This window comes from Hyperoodon ampullatus (assembly GCF_949752795.1).
Source record: "Hyperoodon ampullatus genome assembly, chromosome: 8".
Classification (NCBI taxonomy): Eukaryota; Metazoa; Chordata; class Mammalia; order Artiodactyla; family Ziphiidae; genus Hyperoodon; species Hyperoodon ampullatus.
This window is the reverse complement of record NC_136921.1, coordinates 20,497,834-20,516,352: the sequence shown is the minus strand read 5'-3', so window position 1 is coordinate 20,516,352 and position 18,519 is coordinate 20,497,834. Positions and strand designations below refer to the sequence as shown.

Below are 18,519 nucleotides of genomic sequence, written 5' to 3'. Positions count from 1 at the left end.
ATCTCAGAGCAGGAAGGATCCCCCGAGGGGCCATTTCTAGTCCACTGTCTTCCTTTGTGCTACATCCATCCCATCTAATCATCTGAACAGACAGAACCTAAGCTGAATGTTCCCTGTTCCCGTTCCTCCAGGAAAGAAGGTTCAGCAATTTCTTTCCCTGTTTCCCCACTGGGAAGATATCCTTGATATCTCGAGGATATCATGCCTTTACTGTTACAGGCTTTCTTCCTCTCCTTCCTTCATGGAGAAGGGTACCCAGTAAAGACACTGTTTATGTTTAGAGGTTGTGCCCCGTGCGATCACATGGAAAGGGGCAGCTTCCACGGGCTGATCCAGCGTAGGCTCTCAGCCGTGCCCCCAATTGACTGTCTGGGCCTGGACAAGTCATTTAACATCCGTACATGTCATCTCCTCATCAGCAAACTGGGGTTCCTGCCACCTTCCTCACAGTGCTTCTGTGATTATTAAACAAGATGATGTGACCCACACAGTCCCGCCCCTGCCTGCTGACCCTCACTCTGTACCACACACCCCGCCCTTGCTCCAGCCTCCAGATCTCCCTTGCTCTCACTTCACTGACTTTGCAGTTCATGGAAAAAAACATGTTGTTCCTCCCACCCCAGGGCCTTTGCACATGCCCTTTACCTCTACATGGAATGCTCTTCTCCCATCCCAGTGTCACTGAGTTAATGTCACTCATCCTCCCATCTTACTTCTTTTATGAGCCAGGGTCTCATAAAACTGTATCCCTTCGCTCTGGAACACTTATCTCAATATTAATTCTCGGTGATAATTTAATTCTGGCGCCGGTTCATGAATTTCCTCCACAAGATTAGGAATCATAGTATGCTTATCATTATATCCCCAGAGTGCCTGGCACATAGGAGGCACACAAAATATTTGTTGAATCAATGAATCAACCAATGACAGAATGAATGAATGTAAAGCATTTAGCACGGCACATTGAACGGAACAGACTCCCCTAAAGTCTTTTTTTCCCCTAGCTGAATAAGTCTGTCTGTCTCTGATTATTTTTCCTCACAAGCATCTTTTTCTGAATTTCCCATCAAAGTATCAGCAAGGAAATCAAGCAGTGCTTCAGAGGGTCAGCAAAGTCTGACCCGGGAGGTGATGCGTGAGTCAGGAAAAACGGAATGTCCCCTGCCTCCACCCACCTCCCTCCCCAGGGAGGGGATTGACAACAATTCCGATCCCCATGCTAGAATCCCAGGGCATGGCGCCTGGAGGCAGGAGGAGGGCTTTGAAACAGCCCCTTGATTAGGAGACTGGAGACCAGTCAGTCCAGTCTCGGCCCTGCTTCCTCTTAACTGTGAGCTTGGGAAAATGCCCCACCCTCACCCCACAACACAGACCTCAGCTCCACATCTGTGAAGACGATGGGTGTGGTAGAGTCGAGCCCTAAGAACCTTCCCCTGCAAACTCTGTGGCTCCAGGACAGATGGAAGGGGGTCAGAGGGCTCGGGGCCCTGTAGGCCTAGATTCTCTCATAAGGTGCAAGGGTTAGGTGTCACTTCCAATCTGTTGAAGTGTCACCCCAAAGTGGGGAACACACAGCCAGGGCCTGTCACCCTCAGACCTTCCCACTGGAGAGCGTGTGGGTCCCACCAGTCTGTGGAGATCAGCAAACACGAAGGGACCCAAGAGCTCCTGTGTGGGTGTGCACCTGGAACACAGCACACGAACACTGGCTCCGGGCCCCAGCTGATTCTAGACTCCTGTTGGGAACCGGCAGTCAGCCACCAGCCTGGGGGAGGTCCTCTCCCCAGGTATGAGGTTGACCGGGGGTGAGGCCCCACTGTGGCTCTCCCCATTCTGGGATCTGTTGTTGGGGGGGCTGCCTTGTTCTGCACACCCCAGGCAGCCTGGCATTGTTGCCAGAACTCTGGCTGGCTAGGAGTGAGCAAAGCTTTATGGGAAACTCCAGCCCTCTTTTCTGGGTGATGGCAGATTCAGAGGGACACAGCCCATGCCCAATTGGGGGATAGAAAATCAAGGTAATGAGTGCAAAGGGAAGTGGGAAGTGGGCTTAAGAAACCAGATGGAGGAATTCCCTGGCGATCCAGTGGTTAGGACTCTGCGCTCTCACTGCTGAGGGCCCAGGTTCAGTCCCTGGTTGGAGAACTAAGATCCCACAAGCCGTGGCGCAGTCAAAAAAAAAAGGAAGAAAGAAAGAAACCGGACGGAGTGTTTAAAAAACCAGGCCACACAGCTCCAGAGCCAAGGTGAGAAGTCAGAACATCTAACATATCCAAGCTGGAAGGTGCTCGGTGGCGCCCACCTCGTCCAAGCAAGCCCGGTAGAGACGGGGACATGGATGCCCAGGCCACTCAGGCTGCACAGGCCGACATTCCCCTCATTCCACCTGCTGCTCTGAGGCATCATTTGAGTTATGTTCGTAATAAATTAAAGGCCTTCAACCCGCTTACATCCCCTCTCTGCTTCTCTGTGTGTGATGCGAGTTCATCTAAATCAGGGGTTAAGCCAGGACACAGATGTGCTAACTCCTTGAACCTGTCACAATTATGTGCATGGATATCCGGAGGCATCTGTATAGGGGTGAGTCCATAGCTTTTCCAAAATCCCCAAAGTCACCCAAGATCCCAGAAAGACAGACGTCCTACCGTCTGTGTTGATATGAAACCAGGCAAGGGCTTCAAGAAGACAACTTGTGGCTCCAAGACAGTGGCTCTGAACCAGGAGTGGTTATCCGCCATGTTTGAGCCATTCTGATTGTTGCGACTGGGCGCCTGCTACTGGCGTGTAGCAGGTAGAGGCCAGGGATGCCGCTCAACATCCTACAATGCACATGGCAGCCCCACAACTAAGAACTGTCCGGCCCTAAGCATCGGTAGTGCCGAGGCTGAGAAACCGTGCTCTGAGCTATAAATGTGGGGCTCACCCGGGAAATGCGATAAGGAGACCCGCCCTCCGAAGGGGCTTGCTGCACCCCAGGCAGGCGGGCAGAAGCACCGCCGGGGGAGGGGTGTTTTGTCGGCAAGGTGGTACTGCACTAGCGCCTGGACACTGTCCGTGCCTGGGCCCGCGCTCTGCGGCCGTGAGCGCCTCAGTCAGCATCCGCAGTGACAGCTCAGCACAAGAGTGGGGACCAGGGAGCGGGCTCTGTGCTCAGTCACATGAGACCTGATCAGAGAAGAGAGCTGGCCCCCCAGGTCAGGCAGAGCAAATGGAGTGAAAAGCCATTCCCAGACCCGGAGAGCGGGAAGCAGCAGCGCGGCGATGCCGCACTTACCTTCAGAAAGCTCTGTCACCACCTTCCCCTCATCCTCCTCTGAGGGAAGATGGGAAGAGAGGTGAGGAGGAAGGAGAGGCAGGTGATGAAGAGGAGAGGAAGAGCAAAAAGGAGAGAAAGAGAGAGAGATGGATTAACAGGGGTTATTTCTTGAGAGAGAGACTGCTGAGAAAAGGGAGGTGGGAAAGCAGGGGTGAGACGGGGGCAGAGACGGACTCTCCAGAAGAGCCGCAGGGTGAGGGGTGCGGTCCACCCAGACAGGGCCCCGGGGCTCCAGGGTGGCGAGGCACTCAGGGCGCACCGCTGAGAGAGGGCTTTGCTTTGGGAACAGCAGGCCTGGTGTCCTTGTCACAGCTCCCGCGCCTCAAGCAGGAGTGTGCTGGCCTGGTGACAGGCAGCCCCCCACCCAGTGACCTGGTGTCCCTGGCCACGCAGACACATCCTGAGAGGGAGGCTGTGCCCTGCTGTGTCTGCGTGGGTCACACCTGCACGCCACTGCCCGCCTACCTGGCTGGATCAATCAGTCTTCTGGTGACTAAGGAAAAGAAGCAAAGCTGTCCCCGGAGTCCCAGCCCAGCCCCCAAACCAGAGTCTAGGGAGCAAGTTTCTGGGCTCAGCCTGTTGGAAACGGCCACTGAGGGCCCAGGGCCCCCACCTGCCCCCTCCCCACAGGGACGAGAGGAGCCGGGAAGTGTGACGAGGTGCGAGCCGGGGGTGTGTGCGTGTGCACGCGCGCCTGGACGCTGGGGCGTGGAAGCCAGGCTTCCGGCAGAGACGTAACCGACTCCAGGGAAACAGGGCAGGCCTCCAAACCCCCACGTCAGAGGATGCTGGGAGCGGCACTGACCCCACCAGGCAATGGCAGGAAGGCTACAGAGGGATCCGTCCCCCTCAAACCCCACACAGAGAGCCCCACCGAGGCCTGATCTCAGCATGGACACACAGCTAGGCTGCCACCTTGTTTCCAGAAGGGTCCTGAGAACCCACCACCTCTGGGCCCTGCCCAGGACCACAGGGGTCCTCCAACCCCCCACTCCTCCCTCCAGCCTCCCCGACCACCTCCCTTCCCACTGGAACCACTCACCGCCGGTGGGGTGCAGCAGGATGCTGGCTGGGTTATGGGGCTTCAGGCCCAGAGCAGACAGAGGTGTCTTGGCCAGACCTGGAGGGGAGCGCACTGCGCCGAGAAGAAGAGGCGAGACCCCAGGAGTGAGCGCGGGTGATGGGCTGGGGAGAGGACCCCTCCTGAGTCTGGGCGTGTCGGGGAGGGTGGGCAGCAGAAGGCTGAGCAGACGAACCAGCCCCAGCCCCGGGGATGCTGCTGTGGCTCCACTGCCCTCTCCTGTCTCTGTGTTTCTCCACAGTGTAAAGGCTAAAGGAAGTCAGCAAATGGCCCTGCCCCTCAACCTCCAGAAAGTAATTTCTATCCCTAGGCCCTGAGTTCCTTTGCTACGGTCCCTCTGCATGGCCGTGGTTTATAACATACACGTTGGTTTCTCGGGTGCCCTCTGCCTTGCTCTATGTTATTCTTTCTCTAACCCCCTTCTCTCACTTTCCCTACCCGCTCCCAAACAAACAGGCACGCACAAACATACACACACACACACACACACACACAGGCAGATGGACTTAAAGAAAATGGAGTATCAAGACAGCACAACATGTAAAGGACAGAAGGCGGAGAAGGGACCACCAGCAGAACCAACCCTGAGTCCCCAGGGTAGCCCTCGGCCACAGGTCTTTGGCCCCCAGCCAAACAGGTCTCTTGCAAGCCCCACAAAGAGAGGATTTCTCAGCAGGGGGCTCTCTTAACCGCTAAACCTCAGTGTTTGGAAGAGAGAGAAGCCCCATCTCTACAATCCTTGGCCAAGAGCACCACCACCCTGCACGAGCCCCAGCTCCCTCCCAAGCCGCCCTTCTGGGTTGGAAGTGTCACATAACACACAAGGTCAGAAAGGGCGGTCAGGCTTTCTCCCATTAGCCAAGGACGTGGCCGGACTCCGAGCTGAGCTGCAGGGCGGTTGCTATGCCCAGTCACGAGATTTCTCAGCGGCAGCTGCCACGTCTCCTAACACACCTCTGAGGAAAAATAAAGAAATGAGCTCTGTGTCTCCGGCCGCAGCTCTCGGGACCCTGCAGAGGCCATAGCGGCTGAGGACATGCAGCCGCACAGGTGTGCCAGAGCCCAAGAATGCCTGCCCCACACCGATGGCCTCAAGAGACTAGCTGTGCCCCTTGGGTGCCCAGGCCGCACACAGCAGCTCCGGGACCCTCCCTGGCACCTCCTCCCTCTCCCCAAAGACAGTGAAACCTGTAGGAAACTAACCCCCCAAAATGTAATCTCTCAAAGAAAGCAATTTAAATAACTTATGTGTGCACATGCCAGTGTGTACACAGGTGTCTGTGGGAATAGAGAGGCATCGCAAGAGTCCAGATGGGTGGCCCACCCCTATGCTCCACCCTAACCCTGAGATGCCCCACAGACAAATACAGCAGAGGGGACAAATACGTACAGACACAAACACCTAGCCATGGCGTAGGTCTAGGCCTGCATGCTCCTGTGTGTCCCTCTTTCTCTCATTACACACACACACACACACACACACACACACACAGAGAGAGGTATCTTGCAACTTTGAATGCGATTAATTATGAAAGAATGAGCCCAACCTCAGAGACCACTGTCCGTGGAATGACCACGAAGCCTCTCCAGCCCACAGGTTTGCATGTGTTTGCCCAGCGGGTGCAGCAGAGGCAGCACGTGGACCAGTGAAAGGAGGTGAAGGGGACAAGGGAACAGAGGCGGTGGGAGGTTTCTCTAGGCTCCCCTCAGCACCTCCAACTCCCTAATCACTCCTGTCCTCAGTCCCCAGGCATCTGGCCCCTCTGCTGAGGCAGACAAGTGGGTGGCCCTGAAGACAGGCAAGGCTTGGCTTCCTGAGAGAAGAATTCCTCGCATTTCTCCGCCTCTGGGCAAGGAGGAAACCTCTAACTTATTCTCCCTGCCCGGGGCTCTCTCGGGGTTGGCCAAGGGGAGAAGGGGAGGGAGAGAAGAATGCGAACAGAAATATGTGGCAGAACCCAACTCTAGCCCAGCCCAGATGGCTTCATCCCAAACAGGGTGCTGGCCAGGATCCTGGCTATTTGGACCCACAGGGAATTGGAGCAGGTGTGAAGGTGGGGGGTTAAGACCAGGGAGAGACATTCCACAAGTCATAAAAGGCACAGAGCTATCCTGAGCAGATTGCCCTGGGCTTGCACTGTCCAATATGGTAGCCATGAGCCACATGGGGCTATGGAGCACTGGCGGTGTGGCCAGTCTAAACAAAGTTGTAAGTGTAAAACACACAGTGATTTCAAATTTGTATGAAACAAGAATGTGAAATATCTCTTTATACTGATTACATGTTGAAATGATATTTTAGATCCTTGGGGTTAAATAAAATCTATTATTAAAATTAATTTCACCAGTCTCTTTTTAGATTTTATTTTAAAAGGTTGTAAGATATCTCATTAATATTTTTATTTCAATTTGCCTATTGAAATTATAATACTTTGGATATTTTGAGTTAAATTTAAAAATCATTACAATTAATTTCTCCAGTTTCCTGTAAGTTCTTTAATAGAGCTATCAGTAAATTCTCCAGTGCAAACATGGCTCATGTTATTTTTCCACTGGACAGCACTACTCTAGGGACAGCCATGGCATCCACTCATAGCTTCAGCCTCCTGCGTGTCCAAGATGGTAGCCAACATGAGTTCTGTTGGCACAGGGGCCAGGTACTGGTGTCACATTCCTCCCCTCTGCGGGATGGCCGAACACCAGGAGAACGCATGGCCAGCTCCAACTCCCTTGTCCTCACCCCCCTCCCCTCTCAGTGGGACAAATGAATAGCCTGGGCAGGACCCACCCAATCTGATCCTGGAGCATCGCCAGCCTCTCTACCTCTGCAGACCCAGGCCTCTCACAGGGACCCGGAGTCCTTCACAGCCTGGTACTGCTTTCCCAGGCCTCCTCCAGCTCCTATTCATGTCTCTTCTACCACAAAAAGGAACACTGCCCCTCTCCTGGGCTCATCCAGGTCTTCTCTTTGGGTAAAAATGTCCCTGCCCTTCAGGGATTTGCCTCTCCTGTGAGAGCATCAGGGGGATACAGACTAAAGGCTCCTGTCTGGAAGCCAAGGGATGAATGAGATGGGGATACGGTCAGCCTGAGGGTTCTGAGCCTTTCTTTCCTCGGTGGAACCTAAATAGGTTGCCTGAAGTGGAAGAGGTGCCTGGATGCAGACAAAAATGGGGGTCAAAAGCAAGAAGGTCAAGGGGTGTCTCAGAGACACACCAGCAAGGCACAAAGAGTCCCTTTAGGATGGGGGGTGTTTTGCACATAGGATGCGAAGACTCTCAACAACCAGCAAACTCCATAACGTGGGCGTCCAGGGGCCCCACAGTAGGTCAGTCTGGATCCCAGGACTGCGGCTGCTGCATCCTTAGACGTGTGAGCGTGGACGGCAGAAAAGAAGCGAGGGAGGGAAGCTGAAGTAAAATGAGCCATAGGGATGAGAAGCGGCAGGTTCTGGCCCCTTCCAACTTTGCCAGCACCCCCAAACCTGGGTGCTTACACAGGCCAGAGGGGACCCAGGGAAGGCAGGCTGAGTGTGAAGTTCTTACCCCCACTGGGCGGTGGGCTGGTCGGGGAGGTTCTCTCCATCTCCTCAAAGGCCTCCTTGTAGCTGTGCAGATGGGGCTGCAGAAGAACAAGGGAGGAAAACAGTGGCTGTGCCCCTGAGGAGGAGGGGTTCCCAGTTAACCAGCCTGACCACCGCCCTCCCCTGGTAAACACAAAGGTCAAAGGGAGATGCTCGCCATCCATGAGCCCAACTCCTTGCAGCCAAGAGAATAGAAAGTGGCTATTTGCAAGGCCATGGTCCAGCAGCACCTGCCTTGGAAATATTTCACAACAGGGCCAAAGAGAAGGCGCTGGGGGCAGGGGACTGGAGGCAAGAGAGAAAAGATGTCCAAAAGCCATTTATATCCAGAATGACTTGTTAACCTGGATTTTATCAAATACGGGCCACTCACATCAGAATCTTCCAGGGTGCATGTTTAAAATGCAGATTCTTGGGTCCCATCCCAGGTCTAATTGGCTAGAATCTCTGGAGGGGGACTTGGGGATCTACATTTTTAGTAGATTCCCTGGTGATTGTTATGCTCGCTAAAGTTTAAGACCTACTTCCTCAAACTACTGAACCGTCTTAGAAATACAAACAATTTGACATTGACATGTGATCTCCCAAGAAAACCCTATGTCTAGAAAGGGCTCAAAACCAAAGTCAGTCTCTAGGATCTGGCTTGGAGTTTAGAGACTGTGGTCACTTACATCATACCCAGGATCCTTACCACCCTACTAAGGGGTGCCCTTTAGGAATCAAGAAGCGAACCTCCGTCTCAGGGTTCATGGAAGAAGTAGGGGCATAAAAGCTATTTAGAGAAGGAAATGGGCTCCAGATTCCACAAGCCTGAGAGGAGACCTAGGCTGAGGATGCAGGAAGGAAAAATGACTGAGTTTACTGACAGGTCATTGCTACCCAGTTAACCATCAAGTTCCTCAATAGCCCAGGTGGGTTCCGCTACCCTCTGTGGCCCCAGGATATGGCCCCAGGACTCACCTCTTTGGGCCGCCCTCCAGGATTGAGAGCGATGGTGAGAGCCAGCTCTGGAGAGACGCACTGGACAGGGGAGCGAACCCCAGGACTACGGGGGGACGCAGGTTCTGGCGACTGGTTCTCGTACTGCCCATCGCTGGCCGCCCACCTCCGGAGAGGTGCTGGGGGCTCTGCAGGCTGCTTCTCCCGAGCTTGCACCCCTGGGAGGAATGGCAGGACATAGAGGGCACTGAGCATAATGTGGGGGAAAGGATCCATCGGGCCTAATTCCCCCAGAGAAGGCAGTGCACCTTAGCCCAGGGGGCCCAGCTGGAGCTGGGCTTGTCTCCCCTCAGCACATCCTCCCACCAGCCTCCCTCTGCTCACACCCCGGTTTCTCTGCAGGGTGGGGCATCAGCTTAGATTGGCTGGCCTTCACCAAGAATCTCTACTCTGCACAGGGTTGGGGCCCAGAGCACAAAGGACTGATACAAGAAACAGATGTCAGCTTCTTCCAAGCCCCGGAGGCAGAGGGCCAGAGCTTCCAGGCAAAAGAGGGAAGGTGGAGGGAGGAGAGTCAGTCTCCAAGGCGACTGCATCAACCAACAAGCAACACCAGGCCCGTGGGGAAGACTTTTGGAAAGAATGAATGATGCATCATGTTGCAAATGGTGCTCCCGAGAAGAAACCAAGAAATGACTAAGTCTTGTCACAGTGTCCCCAGCCCCAGCTGGCCCCCGGAATACTGCTGGCCTTCTCTGGGATCGCCCAACCCTCATCCAGTGCACCTCTGAAAGCTCCTTCCCTCTTCCTTTATGCTGGCCCCTTATCTGTCCACCCTTCTCTTGCCCCAAAGATGGCCCAGGTTCCAGCCTGCCTCTCCCAGCAGAGCAGCAGGCAAAGAGCCTGAAGCCATGTGCCCCATCTGCTTCTGTGCACTTCCCTTCCATTCCGCAGGCCTGGGGATGTTGTTAATCTCCCCCTCCTCCCTTCCCACAGCTGGGCTGCGGCACGAAACCCATTGCCTCACTGAGCTGGCTCCAGAATCCTAGAGAACTTATTCCCCGGGGTCCAGAGGCCAAGACCCAGCCTGAGGGCAGGCCCCTTGTCCTCATTATGCTGCAGGAGGAAATTCCCAGCCCTGCCTTCACCACCACCCGAGAGGGCAGGTGAGGAGAGGTGCTGGGACTCATCAAAGGTCTTGTGAGACCCTGGCCACAGCAGCCTCAGGCCAGCACTTGTGGGCAGACCAACCACCTCGTGGCACACATGCACACAACACACACATGCACACACACACGCACACGCACACACACACACAGCTTGCCCCAGGAACACGCCAGCTCAGCCAAGCAGAAATCACCCTCATTCAGGCTGAATCACCATCTACCCTCCACAGTGAGGTCTGCATGGCCCTGGGGGCCCTTCAGCTCCAGCCTGGAGCAGCCACTAAGGCTGCCATGACAGGCACAGGCTGGGAAGCCTCCCTACTTGTCATGAACAGCAGGCTTCCAGCTGCCAAGTCTAGGGATGGACACATACTCTCAAGCACTCACACCATCACTCCAAGTCATGCACTCGTATTATCTCATAATTAGGAGCCCCGTCTGGAGAGCACATGTAAATGCAGAAGGTAGCTGGGTGGGGCGGTGTTCTTTATTTTTCAGCGGGGGTGGGGATGCTCTGAGGCTCCACTTCGGGCTCTTCGTTAATCAGAGGCAACCTGCCTACCATCTCAACCGAGGAAAACAGAGCCCTGGCTAAAGACAGCAAATAAACCCCTTGCCTTGAAGGACCTTTATTTTCAGAATAGAAAAATGGGGGTTGCAGAGTCCTAACCAGGGGCTGCTATGAGCATCAACACAGATGAAAGATGGGGCCTGGCTCTAAAGGGTGGAGCAGCAGCCGGGACCCTACAGCAATCCCAGGCTGCCAGCCCTCAAGAGAAGCAGCCTGCGCCCCGACCGGCCCTGTCCTTGGCCGTGCTCCCCCCACCACTGAGCCCCCTTCCCCCTCAGGCCTCCGGGGCAGCTTGGTCCAAAGCCGCTGCTGGTTCCACTCCTGGCAAAAACATTAGAGAGAAAGAGACGTAGCCATTGATTTTCTAATAATAATCGTAACAAAGGAGGCCCATTTGGGAAAGGCCCTTGGGGTTGGAACCAACTTCAGCCCCAAGGTTAAAAGAAACACATTAGGGCTGCTCTCCGTTCTGGCTCGCCCAGACCCGCAGTCTCTTTCTGGCAGGTCCCCGTGCCTCTGCAAGGGGTGGCCAGTTTCCCTGTTTGGGGATCTGATATCTGCCCTTGAAAATTGGGTCTGTTTCAATTCGAGGCCCTAAGTCTCCCAGAGGGACAGAGAACATTCTCCCCGATGCACCCAGAACATCCTCCACATTCTGGGGATACAGAGGGTTGCAGCGGCCTGGAGAAGAGGCGGGACCGTTGGAGGGGCTTCCGGGCTTTGGAGGTTGCAAGACCTGACCCAAGGCGGTCAGACACTTGAGGGCAATCACACCTCTTCAAGCTGCCTCTCCACCACCACTGGAGTGGGACCGGCTCTGTCCAGAGGCAGGGGGGATGGACAGGTTGCCATCCAAAGAGCTAGGGTCCTACAGGGCAGAGCCTCCCTCTGCAGAAGGGGGAAGACCCGGCATACCACTCCCACGGGGACAGCCCCTCTCCCGCAGAGCGCCCACGGCCCCAGTGGCCAGCCTGGGCCTCTCACATTGTTTGAACACAGTGTCCCACTGTTGTCCGCCTTGGCAGTCCCAGATCTGCCCCGGAGCGCCTGGAGAGCCATGTTCCCTCTCTCTTGTCTCTCTCTACGGGAGGGGAGACGGGCCATGGCTAGAGGGGAGAGAAGAGAGCCCCATTGTTCCTCAGCCAAGCTGGGAAGTCTGGACACAAGCTGACAGCCAGTGTCAGAGAGAGAACACCACTCCCTCATGTCCCAGAGGCTGACGGATAATAAAAACAGGCCCGCACTCCCCACCGGCCTCCTCTCCTCCCCCACCCCCGACCCCAGGACTTTCTTGGTCTCCTGGCCCCGGCCCCGCTCTCAGGGCCTCCGTCTACGTGCCCCGCTCCCTGCACACACACAGGCACACGCGTACACACACACGTACAGACACGTGTGGGCGCACGCAGCCTTAGCCCGGCAGGAACAGTCGTGGGTCACAGTCACCCTCAGAACCTCCACGCTCAGCCCTTCCCCAGCAGGAGAACAGGGGCCAGAGGAAACTCATGAAGAAAGAGGAAAAGAGAGGCAGGCAAGGGACTCTGGAAGGTCCTCCCAGGAAAGCTGGTGAGTTCAGCCTTCCAGCCGCGGCAGCACGAGGAGCGGCCAGAAAGTGGCCTTTGGGATAATAACGCGCTACATCCAGAAGCCCTTTGTCATCCTCCAAGGGCTGCTCACACACTGTGGGCATCGGACCTTCCCCTCCTCCTGGAGGACAGTAGTCACCTCAGCCCGGGGCCTCCACATTGACCACCAGACCTGAAGAGCAAGGGGCCGGAGCAGCCCCATCTCCCGGGGTCCTCACTCTGCTCCCCAGGATGGTACTGTGCTGTGGGGAACAGCTGGCTCCAAGGCTCCCCTAAAGTGGGCCGGAACTGAGGCCGTGAATCCCCTTCATCACACACACACACACACACACACACACACACACACACACACACACACATGGGCAATTCTAGGGGCTGTAGCCCTAACACACATCAATACACCTGGTTAATAGATAGAGCATGGCTGCCCACCACCCCCGAGTTCCATGGACATATGCCCTGGTGTCAGGCTTCATCACATGCCTCCCCTACCCGCCCCAGGACTGGCCGCTTCCACCCCAACAGACCCAGCTCTTCTTTCCAGCCTTCCAATTTCCAAAAAACTGGATTCCTCAGCTCCAGGTGGCAGGGCTGGGTGTCCGACTGCTTGCCTGGGGCTCCAGAAGGGAGGGGATCCGGGAGGCCACCTGCTGGGCCAGGGCACCAGAAAGCCACACGGCAACCACACTAGCAGCCCCAGGGCAAGCCATGCCAGCTCCCCTCAGGACCCCCCAGAACTGCCCAAACCCCCAGGCCCCACCGAACACCACACTCCCCACCACTGGGCCGAGAAAAGGTGGAGGGACAGCAGAGGAGGGGGACAGGAGGCATTCTGCTAGAACCATCTCCCCATTATCCATGGACTGGGAGAAGGAGGGGACGTGAGAGCACCAGATATTGCCACTGGGAGTCATCAGTTCCCACCCCACCCCACCCCCAAGCCTTTTCCCGGAACTGCTCAAGGCCACGGCCTGGGGTAAGCCTGAGCACATGGTCTTCTCCCTGACCTGGGCCTCTGGGCTCCGAGGAGCAGGGAAAGGATGAGGTGATTCACCCCGCCCAGAGCTAAAAGTCTAGGGGTTGTGTGTCCAAGAGCTGGTGGGAGATGCTAGTGGATGACATCACCCTCTAACACAGCAACATGACTCTTGATGGAGGGTCCACCATGTTGGGGCACATCAAGCCACCATGCAAAAGGCACGTGGCAAGGCTAAGGTCCTCCATTTGTCACATTGGGAGACAGAGCTCTGAGCAATTCAGAGACTTGCCCGGGAGTGTCACAGAGGAGGTCACAGGAAAAGCCAGGACCACACCCAGGGCTTCTGACTCTTGGCCATGGGTCCTAGGATGAGAGATTCAGGATGAGGTCAGAGGGGGTGCCCTGCCCCCAGGGAGTGCTGTACTCCAGAATGGACAGAGCAGCAGGTTCCAGGGCACCACTCTGCGTCTTGTGCCTGCTGGTCCATGCAGAGCTCGGCCTGGCTCCTGCTGAGGCTCTGGCCGGGCAGCCCAAGTGATCTGGCCAAGGTAGCTGGAGAGCCAGGCTGTCCCAAACCCTCACTGAGCACCCTTGTTGCAAAGGCCTGTGTGCCCACGGGGAGGTTGAAAGTTCATCTAGTCACCCCGGACGCTGTTCCCAGCAGGGAAGGCCAAGGCTGGAAGCATCAGGCCGTGTCCATGCAGAAGTGGGAGGATTCACTCATGCAGAGAGGAGGGAGGCAGGAGGAAGAAGGGGACAGTGAGAAAAGAAGTGGGGGGCAAAGAGAAGAAAGAAACGGAGAGCTCAGGTAAGTCATAAAGGGGGAAGTGGGGAGAGGAACCAACCAGAGAGAGAGGAAGATCGGAGCCGGTGGAGAGGAGGGTGCCTGGAGCCGACACTCTGCCCAGTGCCCTGCAGCCTGGCATTGTACGCTGCTCCCCCCCACCCCGGGGAGCCGGCAGCGGGGAGGCAAGCAGGGAGGGGAGGGGTGGAGGGGAGGACACCAGGCAAGGAAGGCACCACGCCCACGGCACAGGGGACAGATGGACACGGGACACACGAAGAACGCCAAGGACAAGGCATTTAACAAGACGAAACAAAACAAAAACAAAGAGAAAATCAAGATTAGTCAGTGTTCTGAGTCTGGGTTCTGGCCACAAGCCGGAGGGAGGCGGGCAGGGTGTCAGACAAGATGAGAGGGTGGATCTAGGGTCTCGCTTCTCCAAAGGGCAGATGGACCTTCTGCTGTCCAGCAGGACGCCACCCACCTCTCTCTTTTCCAACCCCAGCGTGGAGCAGGAAGGTGCCAGCCTGGGACCAGGAGATTTCAATCCTGTGGCCCCATACCTCACCCGCCCTCACGGTCAGCACGACCTCATCCCAGGACCTTTCTCCTCTCACGGTCACCTGCTTCTTCCTGGATTCGGCAGTGACCCTGCCAGTCTGAGCCCGAGGGTCACCTTCCTGAGCATCGGGCCATCCCTCAGCCCTTCATTCTTCCATCACACCTCTTAGTAACCCTCTTCCACAGGAGCCACTTAGGCTTTTCTACTCCTGCCCCAGACTGCTGGGTACCACTGAAAAGTCCTTAAGATGAGCCTGCCGGATGCACTGTAAGGACCTGCGAGGTCCTTTTATTCACACCCCCCAGCTGACTCCAATCCATCTCACACCACAGGGGCCATGCAGTGGCCAATATCACCCCTTCCTGGCTTCCAGAGAACCACACCCTTTGAGTTTCCTCCACTTCAAAAGCTGCTCCATACCAGTTTCTTTGCTGGTTCCTCCTCATGTCTCAGACTGCTAAATGTTCAAGGCTCCAGAACTCAATCCTTCTCTATCTGTGCTCACCCTCCTAGGTGATATCATGTAGTGCCTTACTTCACATGACATCATATACTGACAACTCCCACATTTCTAAGCTCCAATCTCTCCCTCAGAAACTCCTGACTCATACATCCAACTGTCTTGGACATTTCATGAGCACCTCAAATCTAATGTGGCCAAAATCGCACTTCTGATATCACCTCTAAGCCTGCTCTTCCCACATTCTTCTCCATCTCAATAAAGAGCAACTCCATCCTTTAGGTGCTCAGGCCAGAAACCTTGACTTTTCCTTCTCTCACATCCCATGTCTAGTCTCTCTGTAAATCTTGATGGTGACACCTACAAAATATGTCTACAATCTGAGTATGTCTCACCATCTCCAGATGCCATCCTGATCAAAAGCACCAGCCTCCTAACTGGTCTCCCTCCTTCCATCCTGGCCACACTGATGTTTTTAGAACAAGTCAGATGATGTCACTCCTCTGCCAAAATCCTTCCTAAGGCTTCTCACACCATGCAGAGTATAAGCCAAAGGTCTTATGATGATCACCTACAAGGCCCACAGAAAGCTGGTCCCCATTCTCATTCCCTCTCTGATTTCGGGCCCCCTACTTTCCCAATATCAGGCACACTCCCGCCTCAGGACCTTTGCACTTGCTGTTCCATCTGGCACATTCCCTTCCTGCCCAGGGAAGCCTTTTCCCTGACCATCCAACCACCACCCCCAACCCTTCACCCCTCATTGGCATTTCACTGCTTTATTTTATCTCTATGGCACTTATCACCCATCTGACATATTATATGTGTATTTGCTTATTTTCTTATTGTCCATTTCCACCTCTTAAAAAAAGGATCTTTATCTCTTTTGTTTACCACCATTTTTCCAGAACCTAGGCTAGCATGTAGCATGGATTAAGAGCACACATTGAATGAATGATGGAATGGGCCTTGACCTCATCTCCTATTTCCATGAAGAAATATAAAAGTTGGGTTCTCAATTCAAGCTCCCAAGGCTTGACACCAATATCTCCCTATATCTGTATCCATCCTCTATTCTTATTTCATGAAGAGGTACCTCACCTCCTGGTTGAGCCTAAATTATCCACCTGGGTTCCTAAGCCTAACTCCCCTTACTTCCTTAGAGACCTATTCTATCCATTTCTTTCTCTTATATCTTTTTCTTCTCCCTCTTCCCTCCATATTCAACTTCTCTCTCCTCCCCCTCTAAAAACATTCTCATGGCTCCTATATTCACAGAAAGTTCTCAGTATCTTGCTACCCTCTTTAGCTACCACCCTCTTCCCTTTTATCATAAAACCACTCAAAAGAGTGGTTGATATGCTGTCTGCACCCTCTCATCTCTCACTCCTCAATCCCTGTCTGGTTTCTGTCACCACCACTCTATTGAAAATATGCCTTTGAAAATCACTGGGGCCACCTAATTGGCAAGCCCAGTGAATTTTCCTGAGTCCTTCTCCTCATGATCTCTCCACAGTGATACTGCTAACCTCCCACCCCTCCTCCTGGAAACCCTTTACTATTCTGACTTCTGTGATGACCCACTGTACTAGTGTCCTCTCTCTGTCCTGAACATTTGTTCTTAGTCCCCTGTATGACCTCCATTCCCTCATGGCCATTTCATTCTAAGTTCTTTTCTCTCCATGCCCTCTGACATATAGAGATCTCATCCATGCCCAAAGCTTTAACCTTTACCTTTGTGAGGATGACTCCCAAATCTATAGCTCTTTCCACTCTTTTGAGCTCCAATTCCGGATGTCTGATTGCCTTCCATACATCTCTACTTGGAGGCTCCACTGTCACTCAAATTCAACATATCTAACACTGAGGTCTTCATCTTACACCAGACCTGCTCCTCCTGCTAACTTCTGGCTTATTAATGGAACCATCATTCTGTTTCTATTCATGGAGCCTCAGAATTATCTTTGATGTCTCCTTCTTCTTCACCTACTACATCCAATCAACTTGTAAATGCATCAGTTCTCATCCCACCGGCATCCTTGGCACCCATCTCTTCTTTTTCATTTCCATGGTCAGCACCCTAACTCAGTCCCAATCACCTAGGTTAGCTAATAAGCTCCTAGCATCTCCCAGCTCAAAGTCTCTCCCCTTTTGTATCCTTTCTGCCCAGACCCACCAGATACATCTTCCTAAACTACAGCCCTGATCATGCCATCCTCTCCTAAACACAGTAATGGCTTCCTACACTGCCACTAGGTAAGATTCAAGCTCCTTAGTCTGGTATTAAAACCAAACAGACGCAGGCCCCAGGCTACCTTTCTTGACTCTCTCTCACACAGCCTATATGCTCTCAATCCACTCTATTCTTCAAACATGCCTTAAGTTTTCCTATCTTCATTATGAGCCCTCTCTCTCCAATGACCTCACCCATTTTCAAAGTCCTACCCATCTTCCAAGGCTCTGTAAAACCCACACTCAACAAAGAGCCTCCCCAATCTCTCCAGCTGATAGTGACCATTCCTTATTCTTCATTCCCACAGAACATTCTTCATACCTCTCTTATTACAAATAACTTCATTTTAAAGTTCCAGTTCTTTTTCCCCTTTCTAAACTCTAGACTCCTTAAGGATAAGATCAACTTCTGATTTCCAATATGCATTGAAATCTCTACCTCTAGAGACACCTGAGATCAGTACAGTCACAGAATCAGGATCATAAGATAACTTGATTGGACTCAACAACTATGACTCTTATTTCCTTTTCTTGTCTTATTGCACTGGCTGGGATATCCAATACAATGTTAAATGATAGTGGTGATAACAGGCGTCTTTATTTTGCCCCTGGTGTAATGGGAATGCTTCTAATTCTAATGTTTCACAAGAAAGTGTGACATGTGCTACAGTACCTACCCTTTGTCAAGTTAAGAAAACTAACCCTACATACTCTGAGTGCTAAGCTGAAATAAGACATAAGGAGTAGTTGGATCAAAGTGGGATGAACCAAGGACATAGAACTGAGGTATGATAGCCTCAGTTGACAGCCAAGGAAGAAAGAGCAGACTTGAGGGAGAAAGGCCAGAAGAAACCAGATCATACTGATGACCATATAGAGGTTCTCCCTCAGATCTGAGGTTACTCATGTTGAAGCTTACATTCCAGCTTCTTGCAGAAGAATGTAAAATGAGAAGAAAAAGGCAGCACTGAAAGTCTATCCCTTGGCTCCTAGACTGTTCTACAAATTAATCCTGCCGGTGCATCTTTATCTACACAAGCACTGCGGATAGGGCTACTGAAGAAGTTGTGCAAGCAGGACCTACTGACATAAGAAATACTGTTCATGACAGGGCATGGACCCAAGAGGTCCTCTGTAGCCCTGGAGACCAAATATAACTGTGCCCTCTACACATCTTATCCCTTCTCCTGACTGAGTCACTCACAGTTGGTGGAGGAGATGACAGCAGGGTTGGAGGACACAGGTACTGTGCCAACAATATCCCTC

General features: G+C 53.6%; 1 protein-coding gene across 4 annotated transcripts in view; it reads right to left on the bottom strand.

Annotated features, from left to right (window-relative positions):
• The window catches only part of TNS1 (tensin 1), a gene marked incomplete at both ends in the record, with an annotated part of 226,748 nt that overhangs the window by 22,509 nt on the left and 185,720 nt on the right, over positions 1-18,519 (bottom strand). For 2 of the 4 annotated variants that reach the window (XM_079710295.1, XM_079710297.1), the window contains 5 exons: positions 3,272-3,310; positions 4,356-4,448; positions 7,940-8,015; positions 8,938-9,134; positions 14,061-14,147. In XM_079710295.1, the coding sequence (XP_079566421.1) occupies positions 3,272-3,310; positions 4,356-4,448; positions 7,940-8,015; positions 8,938-9,134; positions 14,061-14,147 (492 nt within the window). The remainder of the gene's footprint in view (positions 1-3,271; positions 3,311-4,355; positions 4,449-7,939; positions 8,016-8,937; positions 9,135-14,060; positions 14,148-18,519) is intronic. The other 2 variants (XM_079710296.1, XM_079710298.1) reach the window with 2 other exon arrangements.